Source organism: Lemur catta, chromosome 7 (genome assembly GCF_020740605.2).
Source record: "Lemur catta isolate mLemCat1 chromosome 7, mLemCat1.pri, whole genome shotgun sequence".
NCBI classification, from domain to species: Eukaryota; Metazoa; Chordata; class Mammalia; order Primates; family Lemuridae; genus Lemur; species Lemur catta.
The window spans coordinates 55,572,232-55,596,348 of NC_059134.1; the positions used below are offsets into that span (position 1 = coordinate 55,572,232).

The window sequence follows — 24,117 nt, forward strand, 5'->3', positions numbered from 1 at the left end:
GGCAAAGGTAGATGTTTGGTAAATGTTTGAACAGATGGCATACTTACTAGCTTTGCAGGTGACAGAGACTGTAAGGGAAAACTAGTATGTTAGATAGCAGAGAGAGAGAGCTTGAAAAGTACAGGCTGAAGCTAACAAGATGAAATTTAAGAGGGTGACAGTGAAGTTCTGCATTTTAAGTCTTAAAGAAATGGCAACATATGGGCAGACTGGAGGAAACTTAGCATGATGCTATTCTTATGAAAGGTGGTTTTGGCTGCCGAAGCTCAATGTCAGCCAAAGGCATTGCAGTGGCTAAAAATTAAATGCAGCTTCAGACTGAATTATTGGATGTACTAAGTACAGTTAAAAGAGGTGCAGGGGACAGACTGCACTTAGAGTATTGTGTTCCCTTGGGGTACCAAGCAGTAAAGAGGGTCATTGCAAACAGGACTATGTCTAGTGGAGGGTGCCCTAGATCACTATTACTGAAAGTATAGTATAAACTGTTCCTAGTCTGCAATGAGGTAAGCATAGAAATTCAGAGTATTTAGAAACTTTTCTAGCAATTTGACAGAGCAATTTTATGTCTAATAAATTTAATAAAAAGAAAATGAGCTTTATCTTGTATATTCCTTTTTCATTTTTTTGTTTGATACTTTTTATTTTTTCCTTTATTTTAATAGACTTTATTTTTTTAGAGCAGTTTTAGGTTTATTGAAAAATTGGGCATAAAGGGCCGGGTGTGGTGGCTCATGCTTATAATCCTAGCACTCTGGGAGGCCGAGGCCGGTGGATCGCTCGAAGTCAAGAGTTCGAGACCAGCCTGAGCAAGAGCGAGAACCCGTCTCTACTAAAAATAGAAAGAAATTATCTGGCCAACTAAAAATATATATAGAAAAAATTAGCTGGGCATGGTGGCGCATGCCTGTAGTCCCAGCTACTCGGGAGGCTGAGGCAGTAGGATCGCTTAAGCCCAGGAGTTTGAGGTTGCTGTGAGCTAGGCTGACACCACAGCACTCACTCTAGCTGGGCAACAGAGCGAGACTGTGTATCAAAAAAAAAAAAAAACGGACATAAAGTACAAAGTCCTTCTTCTCCAGTTTCCTCTAGTATAAACATCTCATTAATGTAGTACAAGTGAACCAATATCAGTACTTCTTCTTTTTTTTTTTTCTTTTTTTGAGACAGAGTTTCATGCTATTGCTTGGGCTGGAGTACAGTGATGTCATTATAGCTCATTATAATCTCAAACTCCTGGGCTCAAGGGGTTGTCCTGCTTCGGCCTTCCAAGTAGCTGAAACTACTGGTGCATGCCACCATGCCCGGCTTTTTTTTTTTTTTTTTATAGAGACAGGGTCTCTCTATGTTGTTTAGGCTCAAACTCTTGGCCTTAAGTGATCCTTCCTTCTCAGCCTCCCAGAGTGCTGGGATTAAAGGCATGAGCCACCACACCTGGTCTAATACATTATTATTGACTGAAGTTTCATAGTTTACACATTAGGGTTTGTTTACTCTTTATGTTGTATAGTTCTGTGGGTTTTGACAAATGCATAAGGTCATGTATCATGCAGAACAGTTTTACCACCCTAAAAATGCCCTGTGCTCCACCTATTCATCTTTTAACCCTCCTTCCACACCTTCTAAATACCTGGCAACCAATGATCTTTTTAAACTGTTTCTGTAGTTTTGCCTTTTCCACAATATCACATGGTTGGAATCAGCCTTTTCAGATTGGCTTCTTTCACTTAGCAACCAATGATCTTTTTAAACTGTTTCTGTAGTTTTGCCTTTTCCACAATATCACATGGTTGGAATCAGCCTTTTCAGATTGGCTTCTTTCACGTAGCAATCTACATTTAAGGTTTTTCCATGACTTTTTGTGGCGTGATAGTTAATTTCTTTTTATTGCCAAATAATAATCTATTGTATGGACGTACCGCAGTTTATTCAGTCAACTATTGAGGGACATCTTGGTTGATTCCACTTTTTAGCAATTATGAATAAAGCTGCAATAAACATTCATGAGCAGGTTTTTGTGTGAACATAGCTTTCAACTTATTTGAGTAAATACCTAGGAGTGCAATTGGTGGATTGTATAGTAAATACATAATGGCATCTTCTTCAGTGATGGACCACATCACATATATGATATAGCCGCTGTAATGTCCTGATATTACTCATGTGTTTGTGGTGATGCTGGCATAAACAAACTTACTGTGCTGCCATTGTTTAAAGGTATAGCACATACAATTATGTATAGTACATAACGCTTAATAATGATAATAAATCACTATGGTTTATGTATTTACTATAGTATAATTTTCATAGTTAGAGAGTTAGAGTGTACTATTTTTACTTATATATATAAAAAAAAGTTAACTATAAAACAGCCTCAGGCTGGTCCTTCAGGAAGTTTTCCAGAATGCATTGTTACATAGGAGATGATAGCTCCATGCATGTTCTTTTCCCTGAATACCATCCAGTGGGACAAGATGTGGAGGTGGAAGATAATGATATTGGTGATCCTGATGCTGTGTAGGCCTAGGCTAATGTGTGTGTTTTTTGTCTTAGTTTTTAATAAAAAAAGTTTGAAAAGTAAAAAAACAAAAAAGAATAGAAAAAAGCTTATAGATAAGGATATAAAGAAAGACAGTATTTTTGTACAGCTGTATGATATGTTTGTGTTTTAAGCTAAGTGTTATGACAAAAGAGTCAAAAAGTTAAAAAAATTAAAAGTTTATAAAGTAAATAAGTTATATATAGTAAGCTAAGGTTAACTTATTGAAGAAAGAATTTTTTTTTTTTATAAATTGTGTAGCCTAAGTGAACAGTGTTTATAAAGTCCACAGTAGTGTACAGTAATGTCCTAGGCCTTCACATTCACTCACCACTCACTGACTCACCCAGAGCAATTTCCAGTCCTGCAAACTCAGGTAAGTGCCCTATACAGGTGTACCCTCTTTTATCTTTTATACTGAATTTTTACTGTACCTTTTCTATATTTAGATCTGTTTAGATACACAAATACTTACCATTGTGTTATAATGGCTACAGTATTCAGTACAGTAGCATACTGTTCAGGTTTGTAGCTAGAAACAATAGGTTATACCATATAGTCTAGGTATGTTGTAGGCTATACCGTCTAGGTTTGTCTAAGTACCCTCTATGATGTTTGCTCAATGACAAAATTGCCTAATGATGCATTTCTTAGAAAGTACTCCATTATTGTGTGACACATGACTGTATTTAGTTTTGTAAGAAACTCCAAAGTGGTTTTGCCATTTTGCATTCCCACTAGCAATGAATGAGAGTTTCTGATGCTCTAAATCCATATCAGCATTTGGTGTTACCAGTGTTTTAGATTTTAGCCATTTTAAGAGGTATGTAGTGGTTATCTCATTGTTGTTTTTTTGTTTTTGTTTTTTTTTGAGACAGAGTCTCACTTTGTTGCCCGGGCTAGAGTGAGTGCCGTGGCATCAGCCTAGCTCACAGCAACCTCAAACTCCTGGGCTTAAGCGATCCTACTGCCTCAGCCTCCTGAGTAGCTGGGACTACAGGCATGCGCCACCATACCCGGCTAATTTTTTCTATATATATTTTTAGTTGGCCAGATAATTTCTTTCCATTTTTAGTAGAGGTGGGGTCTCACTCAGGCTGGTCTCGAACTCCAGACCTCGAGCAATCCACCGGCCTCAGCCTCCCAAAGGGCTAGGATTACAGGCGTGAGCAACCGCGCCCGGCCTCATTGTTGTTTTAATTTACAATTCCCTAATGACATGTTGAGCATCTTTTTGTATGTTTATTTGTAATGTGTATATCTTCTTTGGTAAGATCTTTTGCCCATTTTTTGATTGGGTTACTTGTTTTCTTATTGTTGAGTTTTTTAAGAGTTCTTTATGTATTTTTGATATAAGTCCTTTATTAGATGTGTTTTCTCCCAGTCTGTGATTTGTCCTTTTATTCTATTAACATTGTCTTTTGCAGAACAGAAGTTTTAAATCAAGTCCAGCTTGTCAATTTTTTCTTTCATGGATTGTGCTTTTGATGTTGTATCTAAAAAGTCATTGTCAAATGCAAGGTCACGTAGATTTTCTCACACATTATTATATTCTAGACATTTTATAGTTTTGCATTTTACAAATGCTATGGTCTGTGATCCATTTTGAGTTAATTTTTGTGAAAAGTATAAAGTCTGTGTCTAGATTTTTTTTGGATGTGGTTGTTCAGTTATTCAAGCATAATTTATTGAAAACATTATCCTTTCTTCATTGAATTTCCTTTGTTCTTTTACAGTCAGTTAACTGTATTTGTGTGCGTCTACTCTGAGAGCTCTTTTTCAGTCCCACTGATCTATTTGTCTGTTCTTTCACTAATACCACACTATCTTGATCACTGTAGCTTTATACTAAGTCATGATGTTTGGTAGTGTCAGTCTCCCAATAGATATTTATATAGCTATAGTTAATTTATATAAAAATAAGTTGCATGGGCTGCATCCCAGACCAACTGAATCAAAATCTCTGTTGGGACTCTAGTATTTTATGTATTTTTAAAGCTCATGTACAGGGAGAATTGAAAACCACCATACTAAACTCTGTAAGACCATAAAATCTTTGAAGGTATGGTTCTGTTCACTGGCGCATCTGTCCCCAGTGACTTGCACAAGATGCTTACTTGTTGAATGAGCAAATGATTAAAAGAACTGGGGGTATTTATCCTGGAGAAGAGATAAAGTGCAGGGGCTCAATAGATCATCATATACACATATCTGAAAGCCTTTAATGTGATTTGCCCTGAAGGACATTGCTCCAGGAGCAGAACTGGAAGTTTACAAAGAGGTACTTAGCTGAATGTGAGGAAGTGTTGTCTCATAGTGCTAGTGTATGAGCTCCCTGTTCCTGTGTATGTTCCAGCAAAGCCTGAAAGACCATCTATAAAAGGATGCTGCATGGGGTGCAAAGTTGGATAAGATCAGATGCTATGATTATTGATCATTAGTTTGAAAAGAGGACTGCTTCTGGCTCTCTTCTACCCTGTATAAATTGAGATGAAGGGCAAGGGTGTGGGATCAAAAGAACATCTTAAAATGACTTTGTAGCTGAGTTCTCAGAGTACAGTAGATCTCCCAGTCTTTATTATTGACCAGTTCTATCTTTAATGTGGGTATCTTAAAGAAATTCTTTGTCTCTTTTACCAAATTTGGCACCTCTGTTGGAATAGCACAAGCACAAGGGTGAACAATACTTAACAAAAGAGCTTGGTTCTTTCTTTCCTCATGGAATTCCTTCCTTACCTCCTCTGCAATTAGACTAATTTGGGTACATTGAATAGAGGTGTATACATCCGTTAGGGAAGATAGATAAATACAATAACATTTCTCCCTAGCACGCTTAATTCATTCCTCAGGCTTAATGCTGGTTACCTGCTTTTTGCTAGCAGTAGAGAGTGGGATACAGCAATTGATACAGAGATGATTAATAGTGGTCTTTTGTAAACAGTATGGCAGAGAGAAATAAATAGTAAGAGAAATAAATCAGCATAGGCTTAGGAGTCAGACCGGTGCCTGGGTGTGTGGTGCTGGGGAATCACTGCCCTCTCATACCCATCACATTCAGTCTTACACCAAGTTCTGCTGCTGCTTCTTCCAAGTTGTATCCTTAGAATATGCTTGTATCTTTTTATCTTATATTAGTCCTAATCATTACCATCTTCTTTTGCCTAGAGCTCTGAAAGAATCTATTAACTTGTTTTCTTTTATTATTTATTTATTTTTAGAGACAAGGTCTCACTCTGTTGCCCAGGCTGGAGTACACACTCATAGCTCGCTGTAACCTCTAATTCCTGGGTTGAAGTGATCCTCCTACCTTAGTCTCCTGTGTAGCTTGGACTATAGGCATGTGCCACCATACCTGGCTAAGTTTATATGTATGTGTGTGTGTGTGTGTGTGTGTGTGTGTTTCAGAGACAAGGTCATGCCATGTTGCCCAAGCTGGTCTTTTCTAAAATTTAATTTAATTTAATTTTTTTTGTTTAAATTCACCCTGACTGACGGGCTGGTCTTTTAAAAATTTAAGTTAGATTTTGTCATTCTGCTTAAAAACCTTCCAAAGCCTTCTCATTGCTAAAACTTGGAACAAAACCCAAGCTCCTATAATAATTATGACCTGGAAGGAATGCTGCATAATTTGACTCCTGTCATGTCTCTCCAGAGCAGGGTTAGGGGAGGTGATAAGGTAATACTACCTCCTAGGGAGCATTTGCAAATGCGTGAAGATGTTTTTTATTATTTCAACTCTTGGGGGGCACTACTAGTATTTAAGGGGTCTGGGCCAGGTTTGGTAAATGTTCTGTAATATGTTGTTTAGCTCAGGTTCCATCACAATGCCTGATACACAATAAGTGCTTAAGAAATACTTATTGCATGAAACCACATTCTCCCTGGACCTCAGTTTTGACATATGTGAATTGGTATGCTACCTACTTCATAAGGTTGTTGTGAGAGAGACATAATGTGTTTATAAAGTATCTGGTACACAGTAGTTCTTAATAAATGGTAGCAGCAGCTGAGCTTTCTTGGCTTACAAGCCACTATGAGGGTCCACCTAGTATTTTCCCTGGGGCGTTAGAATTATAACCTGACATGTTGGGGATAGGCTGAGGGGAGTGCATGTCTTTTCCTGAGGCCTAATCTGAATCCTGGGTCTGACCTAAAGAATCCTAGAAGAGACTCCTATATACTCAGCTGCAGAAACTAAGGCACAGAGGATCTCTGGTTCTCTTCCTTGACTCTGGGGCTCAACCAGGACTTTGACAGGTGCTAGAAAGCCTGGCCCCAGAGAGAAATTACCTTCTGGTGGAGACTGTGTAGGGGAGAATAGCTGAGACGTTGGGAAGGTAGCCTCTCCGCCCTCAGCGCTTTGCAGAAAGGAGAAGCGCTCGGGTTCCTCCCGCCTCCTTCCCTCCCTTCTTCCCCCGCCCCTTCTGCTTCGCCAACCCCGAGGCGGCGCCTTCGCTGCCGCCCTGCGAGGGCGCGAGCGTGCTGCACCTCGGGAGCTGGGCGGCAGAGCTGCTGGGAGCCCAGCCCAGCCCAGCCAAATCGAGCAGAGCCGGTGGAGCGGGGCCCTTGCGCGAATCCGGCCAGGCCGGGAGAGGTGCTGCTCTGCGACAGAAACAATCGCCAGAGATGCCGGGGCTGGCTGCCCCCACCAGGTAATGCCGGCCCTGTTTGGGGCTCTCCCGATTGGGCTGGGCTCTAGGGGATCCCTGCTGGCTTTCCGGGAGTGATGACACGGGGTCTAGTAGACTTGGGGGGCACATTATGTTCCCTTTACCTTAAGGGACCCTAAATGAGAAAAGGGGCTGAGGGTGGAACCTTTAGATGAGCCCATGCAGGGCTAGGCCTGCACTGGAATCAGCTCTGGGCAGGCAAGGGGTGAAGGGGAAGCTGAGCTTTTGGGGAACTGCTCAGCCTCAGGAACTCCACTCCTTTGTGGGCACCCTTCTGCTTGGTGGCCAACATGATGCTTTCCTCTGCCTTGGCTTAGCTGCTGGCCTACTGGGGACCTTGGGGGCTTTCTCTGTTAAGAGGTGGAGTGAACTTGGAGTTGGGAGACCTGGGAGGCTAGTCCTATTCAGGCATCCTTTGTGGGCCTCAGTTTCCTTACCTGTGCAGGGAAAGTCTTGACATTCTGTTTATAACTCTGGCTTTCCCAGGCTGTCAGACCGTCTTGGAAAGGTGAGCTGATTAAAGTCCTACAACAGGTTGCAGAGATGTCCCCCTCAACACTGTAGGAGAGAAAGAGGTGAACTTGGGAAGCAGACCTTGGTATCCTGTCTGTCAGCCAGCCAGCCAGCCTTTTGAATGGCATTTTTCTGGTCTGTTTAGGACCCAGTGACTTCAGGGGCAAGGCAGAGGCTGAGAATACTGATGCTTATTTTAATGTTGAGTGTAGGTATGTTAGGTGTAGGGAGGTGGGGTTGGAAAGAAGAAGGTCAAGGTATGTTGATGGTTTTTCTCCGAACTAGCCAATTCTTTGATCCTTATGTATAAAGTTGCTTTTAAACTAGGCTGTCTCTTCTCTAGAGTCCCCTCCTTACTCTGCCAAGTTAATGACAGACCTTGCGGCTGTGTAATGTCTTAATCACTATAATTCTATTCTTCTTTATTATCTGGCACCAAGAAACCCATGTCAGGCCTGTTACCAACCTACTATGATTATTTTGGACCTCCTTCCTCCCCCTGGTTTTTTCTTGATTCTACCTCTTCTTCCTCTCCTCACTTTTCTTTTTACTTCCTTCGCCTGATCATTTTTCCTGCCCTGCCCCCCCCCTTTTCTTCCACCTCCACTTTCTCCCTTCTCCTATTCCCCTTGTGCTTCCCCTTTCGTATCTCTCCCTCTCTACAGCCAGTTTTCCCTCCCCTCTCTTGGATCCTCCTCTTCTTGGTTAGGCTTTTTTCTCTTTTCTTCTTAGAATTTTTGATTAAGCTCTCTCATTATTAGGTTACGGGTTTGTACGGACCTTTACGGTGATGTTTATGAGGCCTGAACATTCTGTTTCCTACCTAATTTACTTGCTTTTAGCTTTCACCTTCAAATTTTGTCTTCCCCAAGTGCCAGTCTTTCTCCTTACTGCCTCTGTGCCTTGCCTCAGGCCTGCCAATAAGCAATCCTTCTTCCTGGATTTGCCCCCCACCTTCTTTCTTGGGGATGGACCGGCAGCAAGTGGCCAGTAGGGAATAAGCGAGATGGGAATTGGGGGCCTCGAAGGCTAGAGTGGGAGGAAGCAAGAGTGTTAAGTAGGGAAGGGCAGAAGCTCAAATTCCATTTAGGGAGATGAGTGTCTGGGAGATGATCAGAGACTCTTTGGCAGCTCTGAGGCATTGCTGACTTGGAGGAAAGGAAGATGACTTGTGAGACCAAAGAAGAAGAGGGGGGATAGCATGGATGAGGTGGAGGGAGAGGAGAAGGAGGTATGCTGGGGGAGAAGACAGTGGTCTTTTGAAGAAGAGGGTGGTCTAGGCAAGATAGGAGTTATTTGTGGGTAGTGGTGGGTGTGGAGAGAAAGAATATAGTCTGGGAAAGGAAACCATGTAGGTTAATTCTCTTCCTTTGAGAAGGCTGGCTTTTTGGACTGGTTTATTTCTACTCAGCAAATTTTTCTTGAGCAGTTTTCTGAAAGTGGGGGGAATTAGAAGGGAAACAGAGATGAGAATGGCAAGGTTGCTGTTTTACTGGCACTGTGTATCTAGATTAGAATGTGGAATGTGTATATATACAATAAGCTTTGACTATTGCATCCATCCACTATCAGACATTCTCTGAACCACCTACTCTATGCTAGTTATGGTGCTAGGTGCTGGGATACAAAATGGAAATTGGACTCAGTTGCTGCCCTCAAATGCAGGTCAAGGAGTGTGGAACCTCATGTGGTAAGTATTATAGAGGGAAGCACAAGGAGCTGCGATAATGCAGAAGAGTGAACCTTTGATTAAGCAAATCGGTGGTAGAGCTGGGACCTAAACTCAAGTCTTTTTTTCTTTTTGAGACAGAGTCTTGCTCTGTTGCCTACAGTAGTATGGCGTCAGCCTAGCTCATAGCAACCTCCAACTCCTAGGCTCAAGCGATCCTCCTGCCTCAGCCTCCCAAGTAGCTGTAGGACTACAGGTGTGCGCCACCATGCCTGGCTAATTTTTTGTATTTTTAGTTGTCTGGCTAATTTCTTTCTATTTTTAGTAGAGACAGGGTCTCACTTTTGCTGAGGCTGGTCTCGAACTCCTGACCTTCAGTGATCCTCCTGCGTCGGACTCCCAGAATGTTAGGATTATAGGCATGAGCCACCATGCCCAGCCTTAAACTCAAGTCTTGCCTAAAGGTGGTGGTATGTATTCTCTTATACCATGTTATCTTCTGACCCTGTGTGTGCATATAGTGTACAAAGAGTTCTCTTATATTCTCTTTTCTACCTACCACTGGAGCTAGACTCTAGATATTGCTGAGATGAAAAAAAGAACAGTTCTATGTGGTAGGTCACTGTGCCGTGGCCTAATACTCATTACTTTGGAAGGGAAATGAACTTCATCCCTGTTCACTTCTGGCTTGAGGCCACTTGGGTGGCTCTGTGCTGAGCTCCCTCTATGAGTCATTTGATCTCTTCCTTTCCTTCCTCCCCTCTCCATTTTCTTAAATTCAATTTCTGACAGGCTGTAGAGTCCAGAACCAGATGCAGCTAGGCTAGGCATTTTACTTCCACAGGCCTCTGTAGAATAGAGATTTAATACCTCAGAGGGTTGGTGAAGATCAGACAAAATAACGTGTGAAAATGCTTTGTAAAGTGCTGTACAGATGTTATTGTGGTTGTTCCTGAGTGCATTTTCAAGTTGTGAAAAAAGCTGTATCCTAAAAGTCTAGGGTTGCCACTGACTGGTTTAAAATTAAGCCTCAATCATCAATGAATAAAGGAAAAGGAGTGGGCTAGATCAAGAAAGCTTTAGGGACTGGTAATTGAGCCCCATGGTCAAAATGGAGGCCAAGAGGCGTACAAGAGTGCTTTGTTTAAGGTCAAACAGATAGTAGATAGCAATTATAAAAAATTTTTTAGTAACTTTTTATGATATAGCAAAAAAGGGGGGGCGGGGAAAGGGAACTTCAAAGTAGGTTGACTTCAGTTTAAATCCTGGTTCTAGTTACCTGATTATTAATCTCTCTATGCTTCATATATAAAATGGAAGATATTTATACCTACTTGAAGGGTTATTACAAAGCTTAAAAGCAATTATATATAAAAAAGGAAAATAATAATTATATAGTAGACATTAATAGCTATACTTAGTCTTATCCTGTAAAAATAAAATCTGAAGTCACCTTCTCAAGGAAGTCTTCCCTAACTCCCAGGTTATTGAGGGGCCCTCTTCTGGATTCATGCAGCACCTATGTGCTTCCTCTCACTACTCAGTAGTGGCGCTTACCATGTTGTATTGTTCTTGTGGTTTATGTGTCTGCCTCTCCCATTAGTCTGTGAATTTTTTGAGGGCAGAGACAGGGCCTAGTAAATTTTGATGTCTACTGGGTGCCTACTTTTGCCAAGCCCTATTTAGTTGCTAGGTATACATTGGTAAACACAACAGACTTAATTGCTGCTTTGTGAGCTTTCCATTTATTGAGGAAGATGTATAATAATTAAAAAATATAATTAATATTCATGATAGATGCTGTGAAAACTGAGAGTTCCATTTGGTCATGTTAGGTTTGAGGTATTGATGAGAAATGCAGGCAGAGTTGTCTAATAGATGGTTATCTGTCAGAAAGGAGCTGTTTGGTCTAGAGATAGAAACTTGGGCCATCATGTATTGATGGTATATAAAGCCATGGGAATGGATGAGATCATCTAGGGGAGAGTATAGTGTATGAGTAAAGAAGGTTCCAAGCTTTGAACATGTGGCGGATAGCTGGAGAAGGAGTCTGCAAAGGAGATAGGAGTAGACAGAGAAAGGTAGAAGGAAAGCCAGGTAAGTGTGTTTCCCCAGAAGACAAGAAAGTCGAATATTTGAAAAAGAAGGAAGGTCAGTTATTCTGAATGCTGCTGGGAGACTGAGTAAGGTGAGGACAGAAAAGTGACCATTTGATTTGGCAAGATGGGGATGATTGATGAAATGGTAGCGTGTTAGTTGGGACACAGAAGGGGAGGAAGTGGATGGGGAGGTAGTTTAAGTAGACAATTCTTTTGAGAAACTTTGCTATGAAGAGGAACAAAGAAGTAAATGGTGTTTGGAGGAAGATGTTGATGGGGAGTGTGTGTGTGTGTGTGTGTGTGTGTGTGTGTGTGTGTGTGTGTGTGTTGAATAGGAGACACTACAGCATGTTTATATTCACCCAATATTTCTCAGGTCAGGCCAAAAATTTAGAGATCCTCTTGATTTCCTTTTTTTTATCACATGCTACATTCAACCTTTAAATAAGCCATTTGACTCTACCTTAAAAATTTATCTACCTTTGACTTACATCTCTCTACCTGCTGCCAATCATCTAAGCCACCATCAGTTCTCACCTGGATTATTGTACTAACTTCCTAATGGTCTCTCCACTTGTTGTTTCCCCTGCAGCCTATTCTTCTTGCAGACAGGTCTATTTAAAATGTAAATCAGATCACTGCTCAAAACTCTTCATTGTCCTCCCACACTTGCTACAAAATCCAAATTTATTATTGTGGCCTCTAAGGCCCTATACAATCTGACCTCTGGTTACATCTCTATCTCAGTCTTTTACCACATTTGTCCTTCATTCAACTTCAGTCTTGCTGGCCTTTTGCTGTTCTGTGTGCCCAGTATATTCTCATCTAAGACATTTCTATTGCTTCCTCTGCTTTTTGTTTTTCTTTTTTCTTTTTTTTTTGAGACAGAGTCTGACTGTGTTGCCCAGGCTAGAGTGCCATGGCATCAGCCTAGCTCACAGCAACCTCAAACTCCTGGGCTCAAGCAATCCTTCTGCCTCAGCCTCCCAAGTAGCTGGGACTACAGGCATGCGCTACCATGCCCGGCTAATTTTTTCTATATATATTTTAGTTGTCCAGCTAATTTCTTTCTATTTTTAGTAGAGACAGGGTCTCGCTCTTGCTCAGGCTGGTCTCGGACTCCTCGGCCTCCCAGAGTGCTGCTCCCTCTGCTTAAAATGCTCTTCTTCCCGATGTTATGATTTGCTGTCTCATTTCATTCAAGTCTTAAGTGACTCTTCCTCAGAGAAGCCTGTTCTGATCACCTTATCTTATGTACCAGACCTTCCCTGCTCCCCATATTCACACACACACATATAGGCTTGACACTGGGTTTTTATTTGCTTATTTCTCCATCTCTTTTTCTTACTAGACCATAAACTATGAGCACAGGGACTTTGTCTTATTCAACTAGATTGGTACTGGTATGTTGTCGATATTCAATAAATACTTGTTGAATGACTGAATATATATAACGGAGAAGAAAAGGTTGATGTAGCTGAAAGAGGAGATCATTCTGGTGCAAGGCAGTGTAAGTGAAGGAATACAGGGAGAAGAGAGAATGGCTTTTGATGAGAGGAAGGACACTTCCTTTATTGTAACTGGAAGGAAGAAGGAGGATGTGGGTTCAGATGTAGGGAGACACATAGACTTGGAAATAGGAAAATGGAGTTCTGCAAAGATTTCTGTTTTCTCATTGAAAGTAAGCTCATCAGCTAAAGGGCAGAGTCAGTGGGAAGTCCAATTTGAGAAAAGGTGATTACATGCAGGAAGGCATCTTAGTCTGTTTTGTGTTGCTATAACAAGATACCACAGACTAGATAATTTCTAAAGAAAAGACAGTTTCTTCCTTATAGTTCTGGAGGCTGGGAAATCCAAGGTCAAGGGGCCACATCTGGTGAGGGCCTTCTTGCTGTTTCATCCCATGGTGGAAGATGGAAGAACAAGAAAGCATGAGAGAGCAAGAGTGACAAGGGAAGGGGGCTGAATTCATCCTTTTTATCAGGAACCCACTCTAGTGATAATTAGTCCACTCCCACGATAATAGCATTAATCCATTCATGAGGTCAGAGCCTTCATGACCTAATCACCTCTTTAAGGTCTCACCTCTCAATACTGTTACATTGAAGATTCAATTTCTAATACAAACTTTGGGGGACACATTGAAACCATAGCAGAAGGTAATGATAACTTTCAAGTGAAAGCTGTGAACCAAATTTTGTAATATTCTCTAGGACATTAGGCTGCTCCAGTATAGAGACAGTAGGAGAGTTAAGTTCAACTATCCCAAAGTTGGGATTTTGCCAATTAAATTTAGGAAAGGGAGGAAGGGGAAGCAGGTTGATGGGTTTTGATGTTTGAGTGGTTTTGATGGACTATGATTAGGTAAAGAGAGAAGTGAAGGCAGGGGGACTGATAGATAGTTTTTTGGAGCTCAAAATGAAATCTAGGAAGTGCAGTGGAAATTCAGGAGCAAGTGAGCTGCATGGATAGGAGGTTGGAGGTTGTGTTTAGGGTACATAAGATTCATTTTAGATATAAAAGTTGTTGAACATTTTTGTGATAAGTTCCAGGGTGTAATCATGGGAGTATTGGGTAACATGGGCTGGAGGTCAGAAAATGGAGTGGTCAGCATGTTGATAAATCATCACTGTGGCTGTTCAAGTCACCTAGAATGCTGACTGCAGAGGTACGGAAGACTGAACCAGGAACTAAAGCCTTTGAGTGGGAGTGACCAGGAAGTGAGTAGTAGGCTGTAAATAAGTGTGATAGCAGCCAGTGGAAGCTACTCAAAGGAAAATAGAGATAGATCTTTGCAACAGAAAGGGAAATAAATGATTTGGAAATGGCACTGAAAATTAAGGACAACACTGATAAGGTTGGGTGTGAGAGAGAAAACAGACTGAGTTGAGAGGGCTGCTGGAGAAGTCTCTTCTTCAGGTGATAGCCAGATTTCTTTTAAGGCAAGGAGGCAAAGGGGAGTTAGCCAATGACAGATGAGAAGTTCCAGAGGAAATAGTGGAAGGGCTCGACAGTTAGGAGGGGGTGGGGAATTTGGTCAGATTAGAGGGTTTACAGAAAAGGTTGGCGTTTGGGGATCGTGGATGACTGAAGTAAATGGACACTGAAGGATTAATTGGCTTAGTTCTGATTGTCTTTTAGAGGAGGGAGGGCAGTCCCTTTTCATACTGTGATTGTCAACACTTCAAGAGAAACTATTCATTTGAGGCAGCATGTGGCAGTGTGGGAAATCATAGGATATGCTCAGGCTGACATTGGCTGGAAGGTCAACCATATATGAGACAGTACAGTAGGTTTCAGTGTTTCCTGGGAGTTTGAACTAGGTGGCCTTTGTGGTTACTTCCATCTCTCAGATTGTAAGGGCCTCAGGTTTTCTCAGTGCAGATCATCCAATGGGAGGTCTGGAGGTTTGAAGCTGAAATTTGAATGTTTGCCTTAACTGTGGGGATTAACTCAACTGGGGCCATAGGTCATCGATTTCCCAAGATGGTACAGAGAGGATTATAAAACCTATAAGTACTGGTTTCTGCAAGTAACTCTAGTAACTGGGAGGTAGGAGGGAGAGAGATGTGTAGGTGTGCATGGAGGGGTGGTTGGAGGTACTGGGCCAGCCTAAGAGAACTTAAGTCTCTCATTCCAAATCCCGGTGCCCTTTCTACTCCACTTTGCAGCCTCTCATACCTCTTTAATTGTAGGATGCCTACCAGGTGCAGCCCCTTGTTCATTCTGTCTCAAATTATAATTAATGTAAAAAACGTGTTTTTAAGAAAAACAGACTACTCAGAGGCTAGTCATGTCTTTATAATTCCTTCATTTCGTGATCTTAAGTAGACTGCATACCCCTATAGGTTTCAGGATCCCATAAAATAAAAGTTTGAAAGTGGCTGATTCTTCAGGATCCTTCTAGATCCTATGTTTTTTCTGCTAAACCAGGCTGCCTTAGTCAGTGGACCTTTGCTAATTACCTGTTGTGTACCAGGTCTGGTCTGTGCTGGGTCGGTGCTGGGGATATAGAGATTAAACAGACTCAGTTTTTTCCCTTGAGGTATTCATGGCCTGGTGAGGACAACAAGCATGCATTATGGTTGATGTGAAATTTGGAAATTGCTGCATATACATATGTACATTTATACTTCTATGTATAAAATGCTATTAAATTTTAGGGAACAGTGGAGGTAAGGGGGCTTCTGTGAAGGTTTCATAGAGGAAGTGAGTCAAGTTGGGCCTTGAAGAATGAGTAGGACTTTGCTTGGCAGACAAGTTGAGACATTTCAGACAGAGAAAACAGCCTGGGCAAAGTTAAGAGCATGAAAGCATATTAAGCTGGAATGACTAGTTTAGGGAAAAGTAGAGAGGAAACTAGAAAAATAGGTGGGAGAAAGGAACAAATATTTATTGAACATCTGTTTTGTGCCAGGCAGTATGCTAGGTGCTTTTATATATGCTTTTTAATTCTCATAACTCTGTAAAGTAGATAGGAAACCGAGGATCAGAAATTAAAAGTAGCTTTTCTAACAGCCCAGAAACAGCCAACAGTTTTCCCACTTGCTATTGCAGCAGTTGCTTTCTTGTTGCTAAACCAGAGCATGTGGCTGGAGGCTGCATAGTGGGAATGTCTTTGACGTGTTAGAAGGACATCCCTCAGCAAATTTAAGACTGCAGCATTCCAGTCTCTTGCCAAAGAAAACCTCTTGGCATGATTTAATTAAAGATCAAATTCTCATAACCAGGCGTCAAGGGCATACAGTACTCCCCAGTCCCTGATGGATTGTTGGTCATGCCAGTTGCAGCTGCTCTGGGTTGCTTGAACTAAGAAATGTGATTAGTGTATGGAATAGGTTTTATTCTTTCTTCCATTACCTCCTTCATTTTAAATAATGGCCAGAGAGCTTGTCTAGAGGTAATATTAGAGGTTATCTAGTCCATTCTTTTGCCTCTAGAGTCAACGGTGAAGTGTGGTATAGTGGTTCTTTCACCACACAGACATAATTTCAGGTCCCTGCCTCTGCTGCCCACTAGCTCTGTGACCCTGAGTAACTGGCAACATCTCTGAAACTTTCTTCTTCTGATTTGCTCACTGTTTTATTCCCAGCACTTAGCATAGCCTGTCAAACAGTAGGTGATGAATAAATATTTACATTAATGAATGAGAAAAATGATATCTACTAAATAGATTTCCAAGTTTTCTGTAAACTCCAAAGTGCAATCTAATGTAAGTGATTATTAAAATATCAGCCCCAAATGACGGCCGAAATCCTATTTGTAAAGATGGTTACTCCTGGAGATTTTCCAGGGAAACTGTTTCTTAGAATTTCAGCAACTCTGTTAGGTGGTTTAATGGACTCTCTCAACCTCAAAGCCCCACTGTGTAAGCTCAGGGCATCACGGACTTCTCTATGCAGATGGATATCAGCTGGTATCTTCCTACAGGCAACACCTCTTTTCTCATTGCCATCTCTCCACAGCCTCGTTTTTTAATCACAAGTGTCATCTTTTATTTTTAACATGGGGCATTTATTGCCCAGCTCTAGAACTGCACAGAAGGAACCATTTTTCCTGACTAGTGCTGTGTGTGGTGCAGACTATAAAAGGCCTGCTGTGATCTGCAGTGTCCCACTTTTTCAGTCTTCCACTTTATGTTACATTTCGCCACACTGTACTTCACATTTATGGTATTCTGTGGTTGTATTTGCCATCTTCTTTCTCCATCAAAGTTATTCATTCATTTATTGTCTGTTTTCTTTGGGTCAGGTACTATATTCATGCCAGTGCTTGGACCTATCCCAGACCAATTAAATCAGAGACTCTGGGAGTAGAGCTTAAGCATTTGTGTTTTCTGCCTTGATATTTTATTAGGAAAAATTTCAAACATTGAAAGAATTTTATAGTGAATATCTGTGGACCCAGCACTTAGATTCTTCTACCATTAGCATTTTCATTTACTAACTTTATCACATCCATTATATATTGACATGCATATTATATCACATCCCTATGTTCATTAATCTATCTTACTTTTTAAAAATGCATTTCAAAGTACATTGCAGATTTTAGTACACTTATAAGTACTTCAGCACTGGTATAAAACTTCAGCACTGGTGAGCTTTAAAAAAGCTCACAGGGGATTCTACTACTCTGAGTAAAAGACCACTAGTCTGACCTGTTTATTCTTTAAGCCACTACTCTTAATACCACCTATTTTGTGAAACTTCACAGATCACTCCAATTCAGTTTAGTCTATCCTGCCTGTGTGTTTGGACATTTTGCTGTTTGTACTGTTCTACAGAACTATTCACAGTTGTGGTTTTCTAGGTTCTGCCTCTTGCTTACTAGACTATGAGAGCCTACAGGGTTGGGTCATGTCTTATTCATTTATCTATCTATCTATTAGCTATTTATTCCTGGCTTCTAGCATAGCACCTTACATGTATCTCAGTAAGTTTATTGATTTGAACTATACTTCAGTGAAGGACCTGCAACTGCAGCAAAAGGTGTACAGAACTTTCATGTGTGTTTAATTATGTACCCTGTGTTTATGTTATATTTTTTTAATTTGAGGAGCAGAAATTCATTTGTCTTTTCTGGTATTTAGCCCATAGTAGACATTTAGTAAATGTTAGTCAAGTCCAGCTCAAATGTGCTTATATATTTTTATATTTGGTATTGGCTAGATTTGACTGACCACAACATAAATCAAAAATAGCAAAATTCAGGTCAGAAAAGGTACAAAGGGTCTAGAATTACCTCAAGAACAGTTTAGTTGGAAAATCTTTTGGCAGAGAGTTTAAAGATAAGGTTTGAGTTTTACCATGAGTAAAATTTTTATCAGTTTAAAGAGGGTTCTAGCCCTACTCTACCTATAGATTCCCATGTGATCTTAGGCAATTTCCTCTTGCGCTTTAGACTTCAATATTCCTACCTGTAATATGTGGAGGTCAGATTAGATGACCTCTGGGGTTGCCTCTGGCTTTGATGGTATGTATATCTTAAAATGTTAGGTTAACTTGGTTCTGTTTTATACCAGTGGCTATAGAATCCAGGGTAATAAAGTAGAAAGAGGTAGTTGTTGGTGAGCACATTCCTTCTCTGAATCCCTGTCCACTTTTATTCAGTATGTGAAATATCTGATACACACAGTGGCTACTTGAAAATTGTTTTCTTTCCCTTCTTTCTACTCTAGCACTGTATCTTTACACTTTTTATAGCATGCTCCAACAGAGGCACAAAGTACCTTTCCTCCTTGGTTACTTCTTGGCCAGTGTTAAGTCTAGAGACTGCACTGTGGGGAACATTGTATTGCAGCACCAAATAGGCGAAGGGACTTCTGTAAGGACCATACCTAATAAAGAGCAGAGCCAAGCCTTAAACTCAGGTCTCCTGACCTTAACTCCAGTCATCTTTTAAATTATCACCCTACTAATGGCCCTTTTGAAACCTCACAGTCATCCTGCATTTATTATATAACCATTCAGTTGATTCATAATTAATACTTCAGGATAATTAGTTGCCCATAAATTATTAGGCTCCCTGAGCCTCTGGTACCTTAATAGAATGTGTTCAGTCTATCTTTCTCTCTGTCAGTTATATTTGTTTTGTGTCCAGAATGGATAGAATGGTGCCATCTGAGTGAATGTTGGCCTCAAGCCTAGCTTTATATTACAGCATGTCAGAAAGCATTGGTTTCTCATCCTCCTGAACCTTTGGCCTGCAGAGACTGTTTTTTTTTTTTTTTGAGACAGAGCCTCACTCTGGTGCCCGGGCTAGAGTGAGTGCCGTGGCGTCAGCCTAGCTGACAGCAACCTCAAACTCCTGGGCTCAAGCGATCCTCCTGCCTCAGCCTCCTGAGTAGCTGGGACTACAGGCATGTGCCATCATGCCCGGCTAATTTTTCTATATATATTTTAGCTGTCCATATAATTTCTTTCTATTTTTGGTAGAGACGAGGTCTCACTCTTGCTCAGGCTGGTCTTGAACTCCTGAGCTCAAACAATCCACCCACCTCGACCTCCCAGAGTGCTAGGATTATAGGCGTGAGCCACCGCGCCTGGCCCAGAGACTATTTGAAGATTAAGATGTGTTTCCTCTCCTTACGCAATTGTATTTCTTCTTTCTCCTTTCAGGATTAATGTTTTGGACCTGTTTTCCTACAAACAAAGTTTAAAATGGTGAAGGTTTTAAAATGTGCTAATTATTGTGCTGAGTGTAGATGGACAAAATGACCAGTGAGGGGATCAATGAATGTAAAGAGAAGAAAGACTTGTGAAGGGCCTATGGGAAAGGGCTGGTTGGAAAGTAGGATAGAAACCCTCAGTTTAAGGTAAGATCTGAAGGGCTTGATCAAGAAAGCACAAAATTGTGTGCTGTGAATATAGTTGAAAGTACTGAAAATGTTTAGCATTGAGAGATTTTGGGGGGTGTTCTTGCAAGATTATTTCAAGTATCTAAAGTGCTGTCTGGGGAAGAGGTAATAGACTTTTCTAAATAGCTCTAAGAGATAGAATTTAGTACTAACGGAAGTAATTTTTTTCCTTGTTTATTCATTTGTTCTTTTATTTGTTCATTTATTGTTTGTTTGTTCAAATATCTTTATTGATTACCTATTCTATGCCAGGCCTGGTGTTGGGGATTGAGAAATACATAAGACATGAACTTTGTTCTTGAGGTGTTCATAGTCTAAGTCTAGCAGGGGAAGGGGGTGAAGGGGGAGGCAAATGTGTAAACAAATTATTGCAATGCAGTATAAAATAGATAGAGCTTTAATATAAATGAGAACTCATTAAATGAGGTGACCCAAGGTAGAATAGGCTGTCTTTGGAGATTATAGATTTCCTATCATTGAAGGTTTTCAAGCATAGGCTGGATGACCTAGGCTGGAAGGTAGTAAAAAGGATTCAGATATTAGATTCAACCAACAGATTTTAAGTTTTAAGTAATATGAAATCTCTTTGAATGTGAATATCTACCACTGAGAATTCTCCAAACATAGTAAAAGGACTGAGAAAGGAAGAAAAGCTTATATTGGGAAGTTTGGTGAAGCCTTTCTTGGCATAATCCTGGGTTGTGGGCCTGAAACTTAGTTACATTCAAAGAAGCTGTTGGTGAAGGACCTGGGAGGCAAGGAAGGGCTTGGTTAGGGTATCAGGTGGCTGTAGGGAGTGTAATTTTGGAACTGGCAGCGGGGAGTGGGAAGGTGCATTTGAGAACTGACACAGTAAAAGCTCTCTTTGGGGAGCTGAGGGACTGGGGTTGCAGCTGGGAGGGAAAGGAAAGGCAAATCTGGGAAATGAAACTGGAAGAAATGGATAAAAAACACATCACCCACAGAATTAATTTAAATGAACAAGATTGTCCTTGCTTGCTTGGACAATCAAGCAAAAGAGAAGGAAGCAGTTGTTTGCCAAAGGTGGGTCAGGATGAATTAATCATACAAAGAAATGGGATTTGAGCTTGGCCTTAATGGATGAGTAAGATTTTTATCAGTCAGAGAAGGGAGAAATAATTGACAGAAAGTATGGTGGTGTGTGTGTGTGTGTGTGTGTGTGTGTGTGTGTGTGTGTATAAGAAAGAATACTTTGCTAGTTCAGAGGAACAGAGATTTCTGAGGCATAGTTTGAATATAGGCTGTCTAGGTGTGGTGACTTAGTTCGTAAGGATGGTCAATGTCAAATTGTGAAGGACATTGAATTTCATCTGTACTAAACTTCTTGATGACAAGATACACATCCCTGCACAAAATTTAATTAAATAAAATATTTATTGAGTTCACTGTGAATTAGATACCTTACAAGGCACTGTTGGATTGCAAAGATGACAAAATTGGGCTCAATATTTGAGGAACATTCTGCATCCCAGGGAAGACATACCTGTAAACAATTATAACAATAAAAATAAACATGATAACCTGGAAATATACCCATTGTCTTGGGAGCATGATGGTGGGGGGTGGGGGTCCACCTAAATTCTTGGAGGTAAGAACCCACTTCCAGATATGTTCATGGAAGAAGTAACAGTTGAATTAAGCCTTGAAGGATAAGTGAATTCACAGTTTGAGCATAGGGAAATTGGCGTTCTAGGTAGAGGGAACAGCATGCATAAAGAAATGAGAGTGTGAAAACTATGGTGTATTAGAAGTTGAAGAAGTTGGGTGTGGCTAGAGTGTAAGGCGAATTAGCGGGAGTGGTAGTGATGGGAAATGAGGCTGATGGATGGGCTAGGTCAAATAATAGAGGGCCTCTGAAAGCAAGCTGAAGAACTTTAGCTTTTATTCTGGGATGTCAATGAAGGGTTTTAAAAGTAGAAGAATGATGTGTTTTAAGGTCACAGATGGCCCCTGGAGAAAGGATGGAGGAGGAAACTGTATAAAAGGGATCAGTAAGTTCTTCATTTATTAGAAAATATCAGAAAGACCTCCTATAGATTTTGCTCAAACCACTTTAAGTAATTGATGTCTAAAGCAGTGGTATTCAAATCTGGCTGGCATTGGAATCACTAATTTTCAAAATATAGAATTTTGGCCCTAACCCAGCCACACTAAATCAGAGTTTTTTTGGGTGGGGGCGGGGGGGTTGTCAAGCCAGGACCACCTATATTTCCAAAAGCTCTTGGTGATTATTGTGCCGATTTTTTGAAGCCGCTAGTCTGTAAAGCACCGTTATGTTTAACTCTAAGGAGTTTATATTCTAAATAGTCATGTTTAAAGATATAATTTCTATAGTAGCATGGAAGAATAACGAGAAACATTTTTAACTCTGGATATATTCATGTCTATCTATTGTCAAGGACACTTACTTATTTTAAGGTAATAATGCATATCTTCATTAAAACTATTGGTAGCTTGTGATAGGGATTTTCTCCCCTTTCTTTTTTTTTTTTTTTTGAGACAGAGTGTCACTTTGTTGCCCTGGCTAGAGTGAGTGCCGTGGCGTCAGCCTAGCTCACAGCAACCTCAAACTCCTGGGCTTAAGCAATCCTACTGCCTCAGCCTCCCGAGTAGCTGGGACTACAGGCATGCGCCACCATGCCCGGCTAATTTTTTCTATATATATTTTAGTTGGCCAGATAATTTCTTTCTATTTTCAGTAGAGATGGGGTCTCACTCTTGCTCAGGCTGGTCTCGAACTCCTGACCTTGAGCGATCCACCCGCCTCGGCCTCCCAGAGTGCTAGGATTACAGGCGTGAGCCACCGCGCCCGGCCTTTTCTTTTAGATTTTATTCCTTCTATTTCTCAGAAGCACTGGAGATTGCCAATACATCCAACACCATGTAAGACAGGATGTTTACTGCATTGGCCAACATATATTTAGAACAAGGTAGGATTTTAGAGGAGGGAGATACTAGAGAGATGATATAGTCTCGGGGATCAGAAAACTTTTCCTGTAAAGGACCAGATGGCAAATATTTTAGGTTTGTGGGCAGGCATACATTCTCTGTTGCAACTATTCAACTCTGCTAGTGGCAGGTGAAAAAAATTCATAGGCAATTCATAAATGAATGATGTGGCTGTGTTCCAATAAAACTATTTACAAAAACAGCAGCTTTGCCAACCCTTGATATGTGGTCCATTCCAGAGAGGGAAAGTGTAACCCACCTACTATGTGGAATGCTGTTAACAGTTTCATTTAATCTTCATATAGATGAATAAATGAAACTCAAGAGGTTAAGGAATTTCTCTAAAGTTAGTAAGTGGTACTGGGATTCACAGTTTTTGCTGGGCCGAATATCTGCTTTCAGCTACATCATGGGGATTTTCTGTGCTCTCCAATGTCTCAGATATAGGAATACAGAGAAAAGCAAGATCCTTGTGACTTTTCAGCAGTGCTTGGCACAGAGTAGGCATTTGCATCAGTGAGTACTGTTGATTGAATAGGCTAGCAATATTCATGGCGTGCAGTGGAAAAGCTCGAGTTGGGCCCTGAAGGAAGGGCTCTGTAATTTGTATTCTTTAAATCTTTTTAACATGTATTTCCTTTTGCTCAAAAATAATAAAAGAATTATTATGTTCTTTCTGATTCCAGTAGCTGCTGGTGGTGCTGACAATGTCAAATAACGGCTTAGACATTCAAGACAAACCCCCAGCCCCTCCGATGAGAAACACCAGCACTATGATTGGAGCTGGCAGCAAAGATGCTGGAACCCTCAACCACGGTTCCAAACCTCTGCCTCCAAACCCAGAAGAGAAGAAAAAGAAGGACCGATTTTACCGATCCATCTTACCTGGAGATAAAAGTACAGTATTTCATTTCTTTCTCATTTGTATGCAAAAAATTTTAAACATTTTTTTGGTAATTTAGATAAAAGATCTGTCCTTCCTTGTCTTAATTTTTAAATGACTTCTCTTGTTAAATATTTCCCTTGTCTTTTCCTCCTAAAGTGGCTGAAGCCAAATGGAAAGTAGACCCATTTTTGCAATTTATTAAGTATATCTGAGCAAAATTCTAAGAGAATAATAATTCTCTTAGAATTATTGTCTCAGATTTGGGACAATCTGAAGCCATTCATTTATTTACTTAACTTCTCTTAAACTGTTTATGAAATCATAAAATATAAGCAATATTGAATTATCTTTATTTATAAAATTTTTTTTCTAAATTAGTTTCATTTGGGATATCTTCTTTCCAAAATCTTGA

At 40.5% G+C, this 24,117-nt stretch overlaps 1 protein-coding gene across 5 annotated transcripts in view; it reads left to right on the forward strand.

Moving 5' to 3' along the window:
- Nucleotides 1-24,117, forward strand: part of PAK1 (p21 (RAC1) activated kinase 1) — a 153,110-nt gene that overhangs the window by 56,960 nt on the left and 72,033 nt on the right. For 2 of the 5 annotated variants that reach the window (XM_045557287.1, XM_045557289.1), the window contains one exon: nucleotides 23,506-23,716. In XM_045557287.1, coding sequence (XP_045413243.1) covers nucleotides 23,527-23,716 — 190 coding nt within the window. In that variant the 5' untranslated portion in view covers nucleotides 23,506-23,526. Of the gene's footprint in view, nucleotides 1-6,967; nucleotides 7,192-9,361; nucleotides 9,413-23,505; nucleotides 23,717-24,117 lie in introns of those variants that run through there. The other 3 variants (XM_045557286.1, XM_045557288.1, XM_045557290.1) reach the window with 3 other exon arrangements.